The 20700-nt window shown below is 37.2% G+C and overlaps 1 protein-coding gene across 1 annotated transcript in view; it reads right to left on the reverse strand.

Moving 5' to 3' along the window:
- The window catches only part of PRTG (protogenin), a 121423-nt gene that overhangs the window by 16060 nt on the left and 84663 nt on the right, over nucleotides 1-20700 (reverse strand). Inside the window, exons 12-13 of the mRNA XM_032417437.1 lie at nucleotides 1164-1259; nucleotides 339-525 (exon numbers count right to left, since the gene is read on the reverse strand). Coding sequence (XP_032273328.1) covers nucleotides 339-525; nucleotides 1164-1259 — 283 coding nt within the window. The remainder of the gene's footprint in view (nucleotides 1-338; nucleotides 526-1163; nucleotides 1260-20700) is intronic.

Below are 20700 nucleotides of genomic sequence, written 5' to 3' on the forward strand. Positions count from 1 at the left end.
TTTATTTTTTGATGCCAGCATGAAAGTGGTCTTTTGTTTTTTCCTTTAAACATGCTAAGGGTAGCCACTTGAAAGTAGTAATATCGTCTTGCCTAATCTTGTTGCATGAGGCTGAGGAAACAAACAAACAAAAAATTCATTTATAGAAACTAAATGTCAGAAGATGCAGTTTTCAGAACTGAATATGGTAAAGATACAAAACTCCCAGCCATTTTATAAGTAAGATAAGTCCTGAGACAGGTGCTTACAGCTACAGGTCAACCTGGCCCAAGATGGTAAGAAATAAGTGGGAAGAGGGAGAAGAGCAAAGAAAACCACCATTAATAGAAGCTACATACGTTTGAAGGTACAGAACCAAAGAAGCATTCTGCAGGCCAACAGGGTTACAGCGGATGGTGTAGTTAATTATTTGTGCAGTGGTGAACGCAGGCCTCCTCCAGTGCAGGAAGATGGAAGATGAGGTGTTAGCCTTCGCATAGAGATGGTGGGGTGGTGGTGGTGGAGGAACCATGCGATCACGGACAGCTATCAAAAAAGACAATGTTAATTTACTATACAGCATATTACTGCAGAAAGTGGTAAAATGATAAAATCACAATTCCCCACCCTATTAAGTTGACTTTAGGTCTTTCTTTCATTAAAGAGGTTCATAGATACATCTAGAGATGTATCATTCAATTATGAGCAACTCTTCCATGAGTTAGATAAGGAATCAAATATTAAAACAGAAGTACCAAGAAGACAAACTACTAGCCAAAGACATTCAGAAGGCCAGCAATGGACTTAAAACTAAACGGACACCCTCTCTTCAGTGGCAATAAAACCAAACAGGTCTTAGCAGCAGTAAAACTGAACATTGTAATGGGAAGGAAATAAATAGCCTCAAGATTAGAGCAGATAGGTATCCAGGGTTATTTTTCCCAGTTAAATTACTAAAGGTCTTTTGCTTGCAAAAGTAAAATGAGTTCTTATAATTAAATACATCTCACTTAAATATTCAGTTTGAGCACGTACTTGTTCAAAATAACTATGTTAGGTGCCACGGAAGATAGAAAACCACCAACGATTCCAAGTAGTAATGAGACTTAAATTTACAGAAGGAAGAGGAGAACAAGGACTGGGAGCCACACAGAGTGAAACGTGCTACCCCGACTCTTACTTACACACGCATCCCGGGGTGCTGACGGTCTGATCCGCCTGGTAGCCGTCTTCTACGTTGTTATAAGCCAGCAGCCTCACGTGATACTTTCTTCTGGGGTCTATAAAGAAACGGACAGGTAATAATTTGGTCCTGCCCTCTAGATGTCAGCCCTCCAGAGCCTTTGCAGATTTTGGTTTAAAAATCTTTTGGATGCCTAACAGTTTTATGTAAAATGAGATGTTTTTTCCTCTCCTATCCTACATAGTGATTCAGCAATTCACCTCTGTGTGACTTTGCTACTCTATCTACCAGTTATTTACAATTTTACTTAACCTCTCTTCAAACAATAACATTAACTCTACTACTCTTCGTCCTCCTCCTCAACCGACCAGAGATAGATTCTTGATCCTAAAAGCCTTGGGGGTTGCCTGATGGATCACTCGTAAGAGGTTACACTACATAGAAGTTTTTTGTTTAGTTATTGGAGGGTTAGCTACCTTCAGAAGCATGGAAATCAAAGCGAGCTTATTTTCTCCCTCAAAGGTAAAGATAATTATAATTGTCACCCTTTCATACCTTTAAAAAGTTTTATAACCATGTGTAATTTAAGTTTATTTCTATGTGTGCCCTTTCCATTAACTATTTTCAGGTTGACTGCTAAATTCACCAAGAAAGAGGAGTTGGAGCTCCCTCTACTGGTGCTCATTAACTGTCACAATATGAAATCCAAAGTCCATCCCATACATACAGAAACAAAAAATTTTTCAGGTTTTTGAGGATATAAATGGTTATACATTTTAAATGACATGTTTTAGAACATATTCAAGTTTAATAATATAAATACATTTAAATATAAATATTTATGATAACATTTAATTATAGAGTACTAAATATAAATATTTATGATAACATTTAATTATAGAGTACTTGCTTGGGACAAAAATAAATACTACTGAGAAATAATGTATTTTTTTTTTCTCCCCAGCTTTGTTGAGGTACAGTTGATGAACAGAAGTTGTATATATTTAAGGTATACGAGTTGATGTTTGACATATGTATACATCGTGAAGTGATTTCTACAATCAAGCTAATAAACATCAGTTTTTATCTGATGTTTAATATCAGATAAAATGATGTAAAATGATGTAAAATATCATCTCACATAGTTACCATTTTTGTGTAGGTATGTGTGTTGAAAACAAGATCTTAGTAAATCTCAAGTATATAATACAGTATTGGTAAGTATCATCACCATGCTGTACATCAGATCTCCAGAACTTAACTCATCTTGCATATGTGCAACTTTGTACCCCTGAGCAGCATCTCCCCATATCCCCCACCCCTGAGCCGCTGGCAACCACCATTCTACTCTCTGCTTCTATGGGTTCAACTATTTTGGATTCCATACATTCATGAAATCATGCAGTAACTGTCTTTCTGTATCTGGCTTATTTCACTTAGCATAACATCCTCTAGGCTCATTCATGTTGTGCAAATGGGAGGATTTCCTTCCTTTTTAAGGCTGAATAATATTCCATTGTGTATATAGGCCATATTATCTTTGTCCATTCACCCATCAGCAGACACTTAGGTTGTTTTTATATCTTGGCTATTGTGAATAATGCTGCAATGAACATGGAGGTGCATAACAGTTATCTCTTCAAGATACTGATTTTATTACCTTTTGATATATACCCAGAAGTGGGACTGCTGGATTATATGGTAGTTATATTTCTAAACTGAATATATTTCTATATTATATTTCTCTAAATAATAATAAACATACAAACACATCCAATACTTCATAAGGGAAAAATCATCCTTGAAAGTTATATCCAATGTGGAAAAAATTTAGAATAAAAAAAGATAAAAATAATTCTAGAGTGAATTTAAACATTTAAAAATCCAAAAATAAGGGTGCCTGGCTGGTTTAGTTGGGGGAGCATGCAACTCTTGATCTCAGGGTTTTGAGTTCGTGTACCTTAGCATAAGTAGCACATAGAGATTACTTAAGTAAATAAACTTTAAAAATAAAAATCAAAAATTCAAAAATAAAATGTGAAGTTTATTAAAATCTCCAAAATAATCTGATTCTGCACCTTTTAAAAACTGATGTATTCTATTATTTAATATGAAAGTGCATTAAAAGGATGTCCTAAAATTTTTATTTCTGTTTCTATTCATTTTGACAAAATTAAAACCACAAGAAGAAAAAAATTTATACAACTTAGGACATTTCTATACTTTTTAGGTAGGAAGTAGGAAGACTAATATTCGATTATACTATAGAAAATGGTATCTTATATGAGTAACACAAAACTCTACCAATGTTCTTCCCATTCTATAAATGGTGGTACCAAGGTGTTAAGTAGCATGTCTAGTGTTACTCAAAGCTAAACCAAGGACTTGCTGATATTTTTATCACATGTGCTTTTATCACAGCAGGTAAGTCTGTCTCCTTAAATTCTAAAACTGAAAATATTTTCAAACATTTTATAAAATAACTACAGAAAACACAGAAATACATTTGGACTTCATTACTCAAATGATTTCCAACATTAAGCACTGAAATTCTAAGATTCGAAAATTTCTGTTCAGATTAAGAGCAACTTAATTTGAATCTGTGTTCATCTTTCTTTCCTCCTAACATATTGCTGAGCTCATTAGGCAACTGAATCCTACGTGCCATCTTACAAATACTACTTCTGAATGGGTACAAATGGAATTCATTTGGCTCTCTGCAGTCAAGTTCTTCAAACGTATTTCTTCATTCTGTCTCTACTCAATCAGAAGAGTATCTTTAGGAAAGCCTCCTGAGTGTGGGGCATTGTGCCAGGAATTAGGAGATACAGAAAAAGAAGGCTGGATGAGAGAGAGTTTGCCCCAAGTAGCTCACATTCTCAGGGAGCCAGACACGGATACGGTCCGCTCTCACCGAAAGCGGATTTTGATGAGGGTTATGAGTATGTGTGGAGAGATTAATCTTTTTTCCACTGTGCAAACAATCAATCAACAGTTCATGAATATTTCTCTGGAATGGTTATTTATTTTTAGTCCTAAAATCGATTCTTCATTTTCCCTTCTTTGTCCTTAAAAAAAGGAGCTGCTTACATTAAATTTTAAACCCCAAATTAACCTTTTCTGGTTGATGAGAAGCAGTGTACATGTCCTGAGACAATGAGAGAAGAGCACACCCAGCCCTTGTACAACCCACTCAGCACGGTAACAACCCAGGACTCCTGGTGCTCATCTGGAAATCATCCAAGTCACTGGAGCAACCATCTCCAGGGCTGGGCTCCTTCCCCTGTTAGTTTCCATGAGGTCAGGAAAAGGCAAACCATTAGGCTGGCAAATCAAGTACATCAGGTGCACAGGAGTCCTCTCTATCCACACACAAAGTACAAGAGCCAGGATAATTTTGGAAACCACTTTAGTGGAAAAAAACATTAATGGGTGCATTAATGTTTTATGCACCCATTAAACGTTTGTTCACATGTGATCAACTCTTTATGCTCTTCAAAGAATCTCATTTATTAAAATTAAAGTGCCAGGTTGGGGGCCAAGCTGAGCAGCGGGCCATGCTCTCCTCTTAAGCCCTGGGAAATAGGACTTCAACCTCAAAATCTAGTCACATTATTTTGGTTTGTTAATCCAGAGACCCTGGAACAACATGGCTCATGTTTATGCATCAATTTGTTAGAAATTTGATGTCATGGACCCAAGGGGACCAGAGCCCTCAAATAATGTTAAAATGAGCACTATCAGGCAATAAGAATTATCAGCTAAAAAAGAAAACAGAGAACAGCTATACAATTAACAAAATTAAAAATTCAGAGTAATAAAAAAAATCAGAGTTTAAGACAAGCATGTTAAATGTAGTTAAATGCACAAATAATGTACCTTAGCATAAGTAGCACAAGTCCTAAAACTCTACAGTTCTGAAAAGACCCTCCAATGCATAAAGTACAAAGCAGAGACCCAGGATCAAAACTGTGAAATGCCACAGGGAACCAGCTTCCAAGGCCTGCTAACAGCCCTCCTTGAGTCAAACATTGCCACGTCTGTGGTGCTTGGTTACACGAGACTCAGCAGACTTAGGGAATGTGGTTTATGGGGAAAACAGCAGAATCAAGAAGAGCAACCACAAAGAACAGCATAGGCCTTCCCAAAACCCAGTGAGGGAAAAGGAGAAAGGGAAAGAGCGGAGAGAGTTCGTCCCATTTCCTTCCAAACTCAACACAAGGGGCATAAAAATCACTCATTGGGGCTAATCCTTAACGGTCTCAGGAGTGATGGCTCAGATAGGTAGTATTTGCATTTAACTTACTTAAAGATTTAGCAATATGTAAAGATGGAGGGCCAGGAAAGAAAGCTCAAATTTAACGCGAACCTCCAGTGAGTGTCAGCTTAGGTTAACAGAATCGTGGTCCCAGCCAGATTAACTTGTACCTTTGTTACGGAGTCAACCTTTGGCCAAAAAATGGAAGATCTCCTTCCTGAAACACTGCTATGGCCACACTCCTCCTTTCTCCTCTGGCTCTAGGATTTGCCTTACCTTCTTTCCTTTCTGATTCATTCTCACCACTAACTCTTCCACTTTAGTTTGTTTCACATGAGGAGAAATCAGAACCAGAAGTCTGGTTGGCCAAGAAAGAGTTCACAGGTATCAAATAAACATTTATCAAATACCTACTAGAAGCCAAACATTATATGAAGACTCAACAATTAGAAAGCCGTAACTCTTGGGGTGCCTGGGTGGCTCAGCCAGAAAAGCGTGTGACTCTTGATCTCAGGGTTGTGAGTTTGAACCCCAGGCTGAGTGTAGACATTACTTAAATAAATTTTTTTAAATAAAAAATAGCTCGTGCTTTTAATTTTAATCTACCAGAGTACAGACTGATAAATGAATATTCTGTAAATAGTATTTACTGTTTAGCCTTGAATATATTTTTTAGTTTTCTAAGCCTTGCTTATTTTCATTTGGAAAACAGACAAATAATCCCTTACAGGGATTTTAAGAGTATTAAATGAAATCATGGCTATTAAGGACTTTGTACAGTCCCTATAATTAGTAAGCACACAATATTATTATTGTTGTTATCATAATGAGGAAAGTTGCCCAGGAGAACAGAAAAGGTTCTACCAAAAATATGGTACACTTAAATTTGGGAATCATCTTTGTGAAGGCAAAAAATCATCAAGGATGCTCATTCATACAAGCAAGGTCTGGAATCCAGAATGTCAGTAAATGAGCTGTTGGCAAATACTAAAGCTGATCTCTAACTACTCTCTGTCCTCATTAATATTCCCTGGTTTGTGGAGCAGGCAAAGGCTCCCAAGTGTGTGTCTGACTTGTATATACGATTGAAGGAGCGGTGTTCTGGGTTTATGGCCACTAAGAATGCTTGCTGTTTTGGCAACCATGTCACATGGTGTATAATCCTCTCAGTTTCAAATCCACCTTCACCCACGTCTTCCATGTTCATTTAATAATCTCTCATCTGCTAACAAACTACCTGATGAAATAAAAGCTTTAGAAAACAACATAATAGGTTTCTTCCTTAATGGAAGAACAGTAGATTGTTTCATGAAATGGAAATATGGAAGTCTGAGGGCTAGCATTAGCAACAGCAAGCAGATGGAGACAACAAATTCATTCACTCTGTTAATTATATCCAGTTTTAACAATTAAGTATTTATTACCCTCAATGACTACAACTCAGAACAAGAAAAAAGTTCAATAAAATGAGATTCTCTGTAATGCCAAAGTCTTTTAAAGATGTACTGATCGAGGACCTAAATTCCATTCTAAAAGCACCCAATTTAACAACAATAATGCATTAACTGTATCTTTATACATCTTAAGGAACCTACAAAAAACTGTGGTATAATATACCCAACTTTCATTGCAACATGTTCCCAAAGACCACAAGACAAGAGAAAACCCAGGTCTTCTTCCAGTGTTTTACTCGAATAACTTGCACTTCTCTTGACTACCACTAGATGGCACCTGTGTGCCTGTACAGAGAGTGATGGCCCCACTCATCCAGCTACTGAAGGTGGGAGCTATTCAGGTACCAGCTGTAACTATGAAAGAGCAATTCGAAAACAGGTATGCACGAAATATGGCTATTGCTTAAGATTCATCAAAAGAAGGACTGCATGAAATGCAAAGCAGTGAAAAGTAAGGGTGCCTTGGATCAGTATTTGTCATATATATAAATATTTCACATGGAGTTTAAAAAACTCTGTGAGCTAGATCATTGCTTTTGTCACCCGACCTCCACAGAGAAGGATGCTGAGACAAACAAAAGACAACTTTCCTAATGACTCAGCACTACTTGGAAGCTAAGAGACAGTCTAGCACAACAGCGAAGGTCTCAGATGCCAGCCCCAGGCTGCCTGGATTCTGATTCTAGCTAGGTCATTACCATGCAAGCTGGGGAAGTTATTTTTGCCCTCTGTACCTTAGTTAAAATCACCTATAAGATGGGAAATGATGATGATAACAGAATCTACCTCTCAAGGCTGTTGGGAAGAGGAAATGAATTAATTCACTGAAAGTGTCTACAAGAGTGCCAGCGTATCACAATAATATACTGATAAAAATATCAATAGCAATAAAATAATTACTAGCAGCATCACATGACCCCTAATCCCTGCTTCCTTTCAGGTAGAAGGGCAGGCTGGCATAGTGACTAAAAGACAGACTCTGGAACCAGACTACTTGGGTTTAAATGGAGTTTCCTCATCTATAAAATGGGGATTAAATGGATTTATATTTGTAAATGCTTTTAAAAATGCCTGGCACTTAGTAGGTGCTTTCCAGTGCTAAATAAATAAACACAGAGGAGAGGGCTGGTTTGAGAATTAGGAGATTTGGATTTTAATCTTGTATTTAGTAGCCGTGTGGCTGCAAAGGCAGTTCCCTGGAAGTCTGTTTCCTCATCTTTAAGATTAGCAAGTTGAAATATATCAGTTGTCCTCAAATTTGTTTTGGTAACAGTGTATTAGGGAAGCTAAGACAAAGGTACAAATAAGTATCATGCAACACAGGAAGAACTGCTGCAAAGAGATTTGTTAAGACTAAGGGAATTCAGAAGAAGGAAAGGTTACTGGTATTTTTTTATTGCGTGGGGGAGGGCTTCGTTGAAGTAGAGCATGTGAGCAGAATTTGACCTTACAATAAGCACAGGGCGAAGAGATTAAGGCCAAGGGAAGAGTGTAAGCAAAGGCTTGAGGACAGGAACACATGGATCAGGGATGAGTAATGGGGAAGAGTTCGGTAAGGGGGCATGAGTGAAGGTCACATAGACAAGTTAGGCTGGGGGTGGATCTCAGAGAGCTTGGAGAGCCAGGCTGGCCAGAGTGGATTTTGTTACACAGACACAAAAGATGGCTTGAGTAAATGGAATTGTTGAGAGAAGGGATTCATGAGGAGTCAGAAAGCTCCCAAGTTCCCAGCCTGGGTGGACAAACAAATGGAAGAGGAGATGCAGAGAGCCAACGACATGCTGAATCAGAGATGCCAGAGGAACATTCAAGTGGAGCTGACTCATGGGTGAGAAAGCGTGGGCTGAGCCGGCAGTGAGGATGGAGAACATGGTCAGTAGTCCTGCACACAGAGGACAGGGTACCCAGGAGGAAAGATAGCAGGGACTGGCAACCTGGGCGTGAGATGGCAAGTGGTGTTAAGGAGTCATGAGGAGAACCAGGAAGGTATCACGGGAGCCGTGAGCAGACTGGATGACAATGTCCAGCGCTACAGAGAAGTCAATGAGGGTACAAGTAACACCTGGTATCTAGGTCCTTTAACAGAGTAAATTCATCAGGAAAGAGTGGGGTTGTGGGGGATAGCAGAAAACAGGGACTTAAGGAGCAAGGATGTGGTGACCCTGGAGGCAGGGCTCGAAAGGAGAATGAAGATGGAAATGCATTATTTTCTGATATGTACCAAAGTGTTAACAGTGGTATTTAGCTTTGTCTCCATGGTAGAATTTTTAGCTATTTTGCTTCCTGTATTTCTACCTGTTCTACAATAAATATGAATGGCTTTGGTAATCACAAAATAGTAAAGAATTAGAACTCAGAAAGCAAAACTGACAGACACCAATTCAAATTTTATGGATTTTTTGTTGTAATACTAACACTTCTAGAAGTTTGAGTTCCTGGAAAATGGGGAAATGCATAATAGAAAACTATTATTTACAAAGTATTTAGCTATGGACCAACAAAAAGAGATAGTATTGGGGTCATGAAAACCAGGACTTTGCTTCCTTCAGCTGCTGTGTTGGTGACACTCCAGAACCCTTGAAAAGAGCCGGGCTGGAGTGGACAGGTCAAAGGTAGATAAAACCAAGAAAACACCTGAGGTCAGGACCGTGAGAAAACTTTTACCCGACATGAATAAATCCACCTCTGACATCATTTCTAAAATCCAAATCTAGATAAGACTTAATGAGTTTTATCCCCCATCCTTCTAAGGAAAACTTCTCAGGTGGTGCGGAAAAAGTCTTCCTAGGACCAAAAGGAAGATCGAGCAACTGCATTTACTTTGAGACATTTCCTGCCACTTGGTTCGATTTAGACATAGCTCATGTTTAGTGAAATGTCTTAGGTAAATACAAAGCGTTACTTTAAAAATCCCCACGTACAACTTTAAATGATTTACTTAAAATACCACTATAGAAAGCTTTGCTAACGTTAACCACCAAGTGTCACAATTAAGATGGCTACAAAGCATTAAAGAAGTCAAACGAATTAGACTATATATGCAGAGGTAAACAGCAATCTGAAAATTTGCTGATAGAACGTCACCACAATGTGAAGTTTGGAAATGTTAAATTAAGAAACGTTCAGAGTAAGTGAGAAAGGTGAAATTCTGAAGGACGAAACCTAGTATCTGGCCCAATGTCCATTTTTAATTTAATCTTTTGTGTTACAAGGTTTTGTGCGAGCCTTTTCAGGGCCATTGTTCCGCTGTGGTCCGACTGGAGAACCCCTTGGTCTGGCTAGTCAGGGTGACTGCACTGCCCCCAAGCCTGTCCCTCCAACACAATACCCCCCCATATAATTATTCAGAGAAGAGGCCAACAGTATGACCGCTCTGACACCCGGGTCATGGCCTCTGACACAGGATCTGGGGCCAGCCCAAGTCTGGTCCAGCATCAGAAGAGCAGGAAAAATGCTAAGGGGGATGGGTGGGAAAGGAAAGCCTAGCGAAATACTCTGCTTTAAAATGGGATGTGTAAGCACAGTAACAAAAACACAAATCACATGCAAACAATGTGATTTGCGTTCAAGTTATCCAAACGTTGTTAGATTGTAGGTTTCTCCTCTCTGAGAGAGAAACCTGAGAGAGAGAGAGATTAGAGGAGCAGGTCTCTTTCAAGCAGGAATTCTTTGTCTTCTATCTTCAGACTTACATTAGAATGGAAAAAGTTAATTCGTGATGGTTAAAACAATACCTGACATGAACGTGTGAGTATGTAGATTTAAAAACAGGTTTTCAGCTAAAAGAATGCAAATTTTACTTAAAGCTGAGATTAAAATTTCATTCTCCTTTTGTTTATAAACTGAATTTCTGTAAGGACTGTTAATGATAAACATCTTTCATGTCCATTACAAATTTAAAGGATTTTTGTTAATGATCACTATGTCAAAATGTTATAAATCTGTTCTGTGATAATACAGAATATTTGAGTGTAAAACAGACACAGTGGCAGATGGGAGGGGGCAACCCCCACTCCCCAAATTTCCCTGTGTTCTGTGTAACAACTCTCTATGGAAGCTGATGGTAGAGTATTTGTCTAAACCTGAAATGACTCAGTCCCTTTTGTTCTGCCCCCATGAAGGGTCTTAAGACAAATAACGCCTCTCACTCCCAGTGAAAACATCCCCTCTCCTACTGAGTTTAGGATAATTTAGAAGAAAGTTCTTTGCATGTGACATTTGAGAATCAGTTTCCTACCAAAATAAGTATATCCTACTCATAATCTCTATTTTAAAAAACCTCCCCCCCCAAAAAAACTCGGGATTGTTTTTACAAAATCCAGAAGCAAATGGCTTTTTCAATCATATCATGTTCACTAATACTTTGGTCACATTATTTTTTGAACGTGTAATTTCATCTTTATACATCTATAAGGTTTTCAAGACTTCTTGTAAAAACTATTTTTCATTTTTGACAAATGCATTACTTGAGGTTGTCTGGATAAGAAATATTTGGTGTTAAAGATTTCTACTTGAACACTGCCATGAATGAATCTGATTTACATCCAAATCCCGAAAAACAAAACCTCCCACAAACATGGTTTTGATCTTTTAATGTTCTTATGATACTTCTTTCCTTTTGTGAATCCCTGTGGAAAAAAGACACCTCATTTGTCCAATTTTGTAAGATGAGAGAGCACGGCCACTAAGTCTCTCTATCACATAATCAATTAATGGAATTACGCCAGTGGCTGATATCTCCTTCGGGGTGGGGAGGAGAAAAAGGGAGACTCCAAAAGAGCAGTGGCTTAACTGTCCCCAAATTTATGAGAGCTTTATGTGAACAGTACTAATAAAGCTGGTCCACATATATGTTCCTGAATAACTTAAAAGTGAATATAATGGAACTGCTGATTGTAAGAATTTAGAATTATAAGATTAAAAAAATGTGTTAGAGTGGGGGGGCATGCAGCCTCCTAGGACAATTAAGATGCTACAAAGTTTACTTAAGAAAATGAAATAAATTACTTTAATTATATTGGTATTTCTATCACAAACAATCCTCACCCTAAAAAAATCCAAGTGCTTGACTTACGATACTGTACTTGGCTTAGCATTTGTTTAAGTAGCTGCTCTGTCTGCCAACACACTCACACTGTCTCATATATATCACATCCTTACAAACAATATTTTTATAGACTGACAGAGAGAGCCTATTCACGACAACCAAACATCCCCTGAAGCCATGAAATAAATTTCCTTCCAGGACTAACATTTCTCTGTTTCACTGTCATGGGCTTGCCATGCCATTTTGACCCTTTTGTGAGGCAACATGGAAATACCATCTATCATCTCCTGAACCACAGCGACTTGGTCGGAGGTGCACAGTTTCATTGCAAAAACATCTGTGGTTTGATAACCATTCCTCCAAATCTCAGCCCTTGGCAGTTAAAAGCATGCTTACAAGATGGGAAGGATGCAGGTAGACAGCTTGAAACCAATCTTAAATTTCTTCTCAAGTGGGAAATGCAAGCCGGAGAAATATCAGCCTCATCAATCACAGTGATAAAACACGATCATGTTATCTATTTATGCCTCCTTTAGAATTCACAAGAAGCACTACGTGACAATTTATTTAAACTTTGTTGAATGTATCACACTGAAATCAATTTTCATGTTAGCAGATAAGGGAACTGTGGGAGTTCTTTGATACAAGCAGGTGCAGGTCATTACCATGTTAATTGGCTATCAATAACCTACTCAAATTCTATATAAACCTTAAATCTTTCAGGTATTAAAAGACACTGAAGATCACTGGGGTACTGGAAAGTATTCAATATATCTTAAGATGGTTTTCAACACACATGATAGAGAATCTCAAACAATCTGAGCATACAGAGTTAAACAAAAAGGCGTTTTCTGATAAATAAAACATTCAACAGAAGATCTAAGGTTTCTTATATTCCGTATCTGTTATTTCAGAAGAGTTATTGTTGCAACCATGTACATAGTCACTGTAAAACCATTCCTAATTTGGAAATACTGATTAAAGATTAAAAACAAAACACGGCATTTTTTAACCTTTTAAATTTTTTAAAAACATTTTGATGATTTGCTTTATTACTTGTTCTCTTATTTGTGTGTGCGTGTGCAAGTGTACACACACAGAGACACACAATTTTCTTTTGTTGAATCATCATACTTCACACCTAAATACTTGGACATGCTTCCCCCGAGAACAAGGACATTCTCTCCTATACAACCATAATACCATGATCATAACCAATAAATTTAACAAAAACACAATTTTATCTAATATATTTCCCAAATTACTTCCAAAATGTCCTTTATAGCTGCTCCCTCCCTACCAGTACGACGGGGGGTCACACACTGCATGTCACAGCTCCTTCATGGAGAATTGCTCCCTGTCCTTTTCCTATCTTTCATGACAATGACACCTTTGAAGAATCCAGTACAGATGTTTTGTAGACTCTCTCACAATCTGGACTTATCTGTTTGTTTCCTCATTATTAGATTCAGATTAAACATTTTCTTTTTTTGCTAAGACTACTTTATCAGTCAGATTATGACTCTAACACAGGGTCTTTTATTCAGGGAAATTTAAAACTCACAGTTTTTGCAAGTGAATTTGTTTTGAATTTTGAATTTGTTAGATTGCTTGTTGAAGGGGAATATTATGGTTTCAAAAGCTTTCCTAAACTCAGAATGGCCTAATTTTCTCACTGGCCAATCTTATCTATTTATCTACATTTATCCATATAAATGAACTCTTCCCTGACACTGAGGACAAAAAAGAGAAAAGCACCAACATATTTTTAGGCTTCTTGAAAGATTTCTAGAAATATCTGATATATTTTTTATATATGTAATGCAAATGCAGATTTTTTTTTCTAAAAAATTCTCAATGAGTCACACTGGAATGCCAATTTGTAATATGCACACAGCATGGGAATAAAGCATACAAGGAAGCAGGGCCACACACATGTGCCACTGAGTCAACATGGGAAAGAGAATACGATGAGAACAATCCCTGTAATTCCTCAGAATAGAAATGTGCATTAGCAAAATGAGAAACAGTGTCTCCTTACTTTTTGAAGTTTTCAGAGGTTTAAAATGTAGTTTCTATAGTTTTTTTGGAGTCAGATTAATTAAGGCCCATCTGCCATGATTTTTCTTCTGAGACAAAAGGTCATTTTATGAAAAGAATGGGAATGTATTCAAGAAAGGGAAACACACTAAAAACCATCCTAATGGGCCATCCAGATGGAGAAAGGTGAAAGTTCAAAAAAATTATCTTAATTGTTTCCTCCACTAATATTTCTAGATCATCCAAAACCCTATAACTTGTCAAATGATCCTTTTACCACAGAAATCTTCTTTCCTTATTATAAGTCATTGTCAAGCATAAGTTAATATGGTTTTCAATACATAAATTCATAGAGAATCTTCAACAATTTGAGCATATAGAGTTTTTCTGGAGGTACTATATTTTGGGAACTTCATTAGTATATTACAATTTTTTTTTCTGATAATTAAAATATCCTGTGCCCTGTAGCTAGCAGTGTTTGTGGTTTGCTTTGGTTGCAAGGAAGCTCACAGCTAAACTTATAGGCATTTCTAGCAACTGTACAGGACCCTACAGCATGCAATAAAGAAGTCAATATCCTGGTTTCATCGATTTTCCAACTTTATTTATCTTGGCTCTAATTTCTTCATCTAGGTATATTCAATTTTATTTTATTTTATTATTTTATTTTTTTTAAGATTTTATTTATTTATTTGACAGAGAGAGACACAGCGAGAGAGGCAACACAAGCAGGGGGAGTGGGGGAGGGAGAAGCAGGCTTCCCGCTGAGCAGGGAGCCCAATGTGGGGCTCGATCCCAGGACCCTGGGACCATGACCTGAGCCGAAGGCAGACGCTTAATGACTGAGCCACCCAGGTGCCCCTAGGTATATTCAATTTTAAAAAATACTTTTTTTCTCATTAGGATCAAATGTTTGTTATAGAAAGTTTATAAAACTCAGACAAGCAAAAAGAGAAAATAAAAATAAAATATCTTAATACCAGCACCCCGATATAAGCTCTTTTAACATGAGGCTGTACCTCTTTTTTTTCATTCCCTTTTCTATTCACATACATACTCAATATTTTTTGTATCTTATAGACTGCTTTTTCTCACTCAATATACTGTGAATAACCATTCATGCTACTAAATATTCTTCTAAAACATTCCTTTCAATGTCCACATTTATTCAAATTGTAAGGATGTACCACTGTTTATTTTATTAACCTCTGTAATTGAGTATTTAGGTTTCTTCCAGCTTTTCACAATTATAAATGGTCCTGCACACTACAGTGAACATCCTTATGGTTAATGTGTGTGTCCATGGGGTGCCTGTGTGGCTCAGTTGGTTGAGCATCCAACTCTTGGTTTTAGCTCAGGTCCTGATCTCAGGGTCATGAGACTGAGCCCCATGCAGGGCTCTGCGCTCAGCTGAGAGTCTGTTTCTCTCCCTCTCCCCCTGCTTGCTCACTCTCTTTTTTTGTTCTCTCTAAAAGTAAATCAAATCTTAAATGTGTGTGTTCATTAGTATTTTCTCATGATAGGTGTCTGTCTACTAACAGAATTGCTGCGTAAGGGAGTGTGCATATCACAACCCCCCTTGTGGTGTTACCCAGTTATGCCTAGAAAAGTTGTGTATCACTTTACACTCCTACTATTTGTATGAATGTTGTTTAATCCCAAACCCTTTCAAACACTGAGACGCATATCACCAATTTGTTTTTTGTTTTTGTTGTTGAATTTTGTGTTTCCGTACTGAGTCACTCCAAATCTTTCCTGGAAAAGGAAGCAGGAGATATGTACATCTGAAATAATGACTTGTTAGATATATTTATACAATCTACCAGGGAAGATGGACACACTGTGATAATCAGGCAAAATGTGCTGCCTACCATCTACACAGGTTTCTTAAGTTATTGTTAACATCCTGGCATGCTGAGAAAGCGAAGATGCCATTTTAACCTTCAGCTGAAGCAACAGCTCTAGTTTCTGTAATAAACCAAGATAAGCGTCAGTGGAGTCAGCTATCTCAGCTAATTCAAGAGGCTTCCACCTACGCAGGGCAGTCTACATTTTCTGGGATGTTATGCAAAGTCTTTCAAGGTTTCACATGTTTTAAAACAGAGTAGCTATAATCATCAAGACAGTATGGTACTGGCACAAAAACAGGCACACAGATCAATGGAACAGAATAGAGAGCCCAGAAATGGACCCTCAACTCTATGGTCAACTAATCTTTGACAAAGCAGGAAAGAATGTCCAATGGAAAAAAGATAGTCTCTTCAACAAATGGTATTGGGAAAATTGGACAGCCACATGCAGAAGAATGAAACTGGACCATTTCCTTACACCACACACAAAAATAGACTCAAAATGGATGAAAGACCTAAATGTGAGACAGGAATCCATCAAAATCCTTGAGGAGAACACAGGCAGCAACATCTTCAACCTCAGCCGCAGCAACTTCTTCCTAGAAACATCACCAAAGGCAAGGGAAGCAAGGGCAAAAATGAACTATTGGGACTTCATCAAGATAAAAAGCTTTTGCACAGCAAAAGAAACAGTCAACAAAACCAAAAGACAACTGACAGAAGGGGAGAAGATATTTGCAAATGACATATCAGAAAAAGGGCTAGTATCCAAAATCTGTAAAGAGCTTATCAAACTCAACACCCAAAGAACAAATAAACCAATCAAGAAATGGGCAGAAGACATGAACAGACATTTCTGCAAAGAAGACATCCAAATGGCCAACAGACACATGAAGTGCTCAACATCGCTCGGCATCAGGGAAATCCAAATCAAAACCTCAATGAGATACCACCTCACACCAGTCAGAATGGCTAAAATTAACAAGTCGGGAAACAAGAGATGTTGGCGAGGATGCGGAGAAAGGGGAACCCTCCTACACTGTTGGTGGGAATGCAAGCTGGTGCAACCATTCTGGAAAACAGTATGGAGGTTCCTCAAAAAGTTGAAAATAGAGCTACCCTACGACCCAGCAATTGCACTACTGGGTATTTACCCCAAAGATACAAATGTAGTGATCCAAAGGGGCACCTGCACCCCAATGTTTATAGCAGCAATGTCCACAATAGCCAAACTATGGAAAGAGCCTAGATGTCCATCAACAGATGAATGGATAAAGAAGATGTGGTATATATACACAATGGAATATTATGAAGCCATCAAAAAATGAAATCTTGCCATTTGCAATGACATGGATGGAACTAGAGGGTTTTATGCTAAGCGAAATAAGTCAATCAGAGAAAGATAAGTATCATATGATCTCACTGATATGAGGATTTTGAGAAACAAGACAGAGGATCATAGGGGAAGAGAAGGAAAAATGAAACAAGATGAAACCAGAGAGGGAGACAAACCATAAGAAACTCAATCTCAGGAAACATACTGAAGGTTGCTAGAGTGGAGGGGGGTGGGAGGGATGGGGTAGCTGGGTGATGGACATTGGGGAGGGTATGTACTATGGTGAGTGCTGTGAATTGTGTAAGACTGATGAATCACAGACCTGTACCCCTGGAACAAATAATACATTATACGTTAATTAAAAAATTAAAAAATAAATAAAACAGAGTAGAAAAATATGTAGAATCTCAATAAAGCCTGTGAGGATTACATTATCACACTAGTTTATACAAATCAACTGATAAATCAGATTGTTTAGATGCTAAGATACTCTAGTATTTAGCCTGTTCTGATGATTAGTCTATGACTATTGTTTATACCATGCCTGCTTTAATTCTTTCATTATCCCTTCAGGGTCCTTCACCCGGTTAACCTGTTATCATTCAGATATCAATTCAATATCAGTTTCTCAGGGAAATCTACCCTGACCTCCACCCTCAAGCCATCTCCTGTCCCCTGTAACACAGCCTTATAACTCCCTCTGCTTTTCCATCAGAGCACTTACTAAAGTTTGTAATTATAATTTCTGTGGTGATTTTATGAATGTCTATTTTCTCTTCTAGATTGTACAGCTTCATAACTGAGTAGTTACTTAGAAATATCTGATTCAATATTTTAAAATAGTGGTCTCCCAAATCTTTTTATTTTACCTTCCATTAGTAAAATATTTTTCTAGCATGCATATTCACAACATATATACTTTTATTTATAACATATACACGTATAACTGTCCTGATATACTATGCACATTATGAAATAAACATGCACAAATATTTTTAAAGGCTAAGGTACAAAATATTTTCCTCCAGGAATGGCCTATCTTGCAGCTCCCCTTCTACCCCATGGAGTAATTAGTACAATGCTAAAAATTTTATTTGCATGAACTAAGTTTTTTTTGTTTTTTTTTTTAAGAACAGGCTTAAAACAAAAACAAAACAAAACCCGCAAGTATAATTACTGCTTTACAACAATTTTTTTTCTATCCACCCTGAAGTTTCTTTCATGTGCTAATGGTGGTATTTAAAAAACCTCCTCTCCTTTAACTTACTTAGATCTTTAAGGACCTCACACATCTAAAGACTCTTTACATTCACCAGAAACTTCCAGAGTGGTCTGAGGGCTGACAAGCAGTATGATTAATGAACAGTATTGATTTAATTTTCTACAAGAGTTTTTCCTCCTATAAGGAAAACTGTTTGTAATTCATGTCATTTTGCCATGTTTACAGATTCTTAAAAATAGGAGAATGAAAAGCTTACTGAAGTTTTTCCATCATTCAAAAAGTACCATTTGAAAGCTCCAGCCTATAAAACAATCAAGAGCTGATGGATGGCTAGAAGTATCTTCTTAAGACCAAGGAACTATTGCTTTTATTTGTCACCATTTTAATCAGGTTTTACTAGCACATCTAGGAAAGAAACAGGAAATAAAACAGTAAAATCAGTTTAATAAATAAGCTTCAAAATATAAATACAAAGTGCTACAGAGGACAATGGGATTTTTTAGAAGAAAGATACATCAAGTTAAAGGTTTAGTATAAAGCTCTTAGTTAAAAGCCATGAAACAGATGTCAACATCATCAGATATAAATGATTAAAGTTTCTTCAAATGTCTTAATTTGAAGTGTCATTTGGAACCAAGCTAAACACTCTTTTTCTGGAGACAAATAGTGGCTAATTTTGATCTCATGTACTTTTTATATTTTATAGCTGAAGAAAAACTTGACTTAACATATGAAGAGCTACACAACTGGTGATTCTCATCCTCACCCATATTTTGATAGTACCTTTTTTTTTTTTTTTTTTAAGTCTTCTGTTGTTTTGCTTTCTTTAAAGGAAAAATATTTCAAATGGAAATTTAATTTGAGGGAGTCAGCAGGAAGGGATATTTGCTGGTAGCAAAGGAGACAGAGAAGGATGCTTTGCCCAGGGCATCCCTGACTCAAACTATCCCAACATCAGACCCCAAACTTAAGTGACATCAGACTCAAAACTGGAAACACATCGCAAATGGTATTTCACTTTATGGACTAGTAAAAATAAAACAACACACAGCCACTTGAAATAATGGAACTTCCTTATCCTGCTTATTTTCTCCATCTCCACAGGGGCCTTACTTTATTTAGGGCTCTTTTCAGTCAGGCATGTGGAATGAGGCTCCACAAGTACTGTAAATCTTTACCCCAGTGCCACAGGTCAAAGGGTTATCTGTGCTATGTAGTTTTAGGGTAGATGATCTTCTTTACTCTTTTCTTTCTTTCTCCTTTTTTTTTTTTTTTAAGCAGGAGAACAAAACGAATGCATATGAATCAGAGCAAACTAATTTAGGTACTAAAAAAGTTCCTCTTCTAGAGATAAACTGCTTTCTCAAGAAACCACTAAGTATCAACTTTTCAGACATTCTACAAAGAGAAACCAGATGCAACTGAGCTCCCCCTCCCCACCTCCATTGTCTGCTAGAAAACTTGCCACACAGCTGCTAAAGCAGTAAAACAACTTCAAGCGTACAAAAGTGATGACCATTTAGGCAAATGCATCCATTTCATTCTTGGGGGGAAAAAGAACAACTTGACTTTATCGTAAAAAAAAAAAAAAAAAAGGTAGTAGCTGTGCATCGTTTTTGTTCACAAATTACACTGCATTTAATAACAAGACAGATGTTTTTCACAGAGCTTTCCATGTTTTAGAGCATTTTGAAAGGTGATGACTATTCAAGACTAAGAATATAAAAGCCCAGGAAAAACCATCAAAATTCTTTTCTCAATTATTTTTTGGGATTTTATACGGAAAGTTGAAGCTTATTTTTTTTTAAAAGATGGTAAAAAAAATATTTAAGAAAGTATAGGCATTTATTTCTCCCTTCCTTCCGTCTCTCCAAATGATTTTCCTTAAAACGAGAAATAAAATTGTGAGGTATAACATCCCATAGGATGCCATTAATACAATTCTGATAAAGTACAATGTACAGCAGAAGAGTATAAGGCATTGGAGGCACTGTCATTTTAATGCTGCTCACAATGCTCTGACTTTAAGAGGCAAAAATGCAAATTATGATAGCATTGCTATTACAGTATAAAATATCTTCTGTAATTTGTTACAAGATTTGGTTTGGAATTTGCCAACTATACTTCTCCCATAATACAGCAGCAATGATTTACCTGATCCTCTTTGCTTCCTTCTTATTTAAAATTCTTCTATGTTTGTGTGGTCAGAAAAGGAACTGATAAATGTTTAGAATTGCACCAAATTAAGGTTATGTATGACCTTATCTATATGGACAGAAACTATAGAAAGAATTTCAGTTTCCTGAGGTCTAGGAAGATTAAAAAAAAAAA

The sequence above is a fragment of the Phoca vitulina genome, unplaced genomic scaffold (genome assembly GCF_004348235.1).
Source record: "Phoca vitulina isolate PV1807 unplaced genomic scaffold, GSC_HSeal_1.0 scaffold20, whole genome shotgun sequence".
NCBI lineage: Eukaryota > Metazoa > Chordata > Mammalia > Carnivora > Phocidae > Phoca > Phoca vitulina.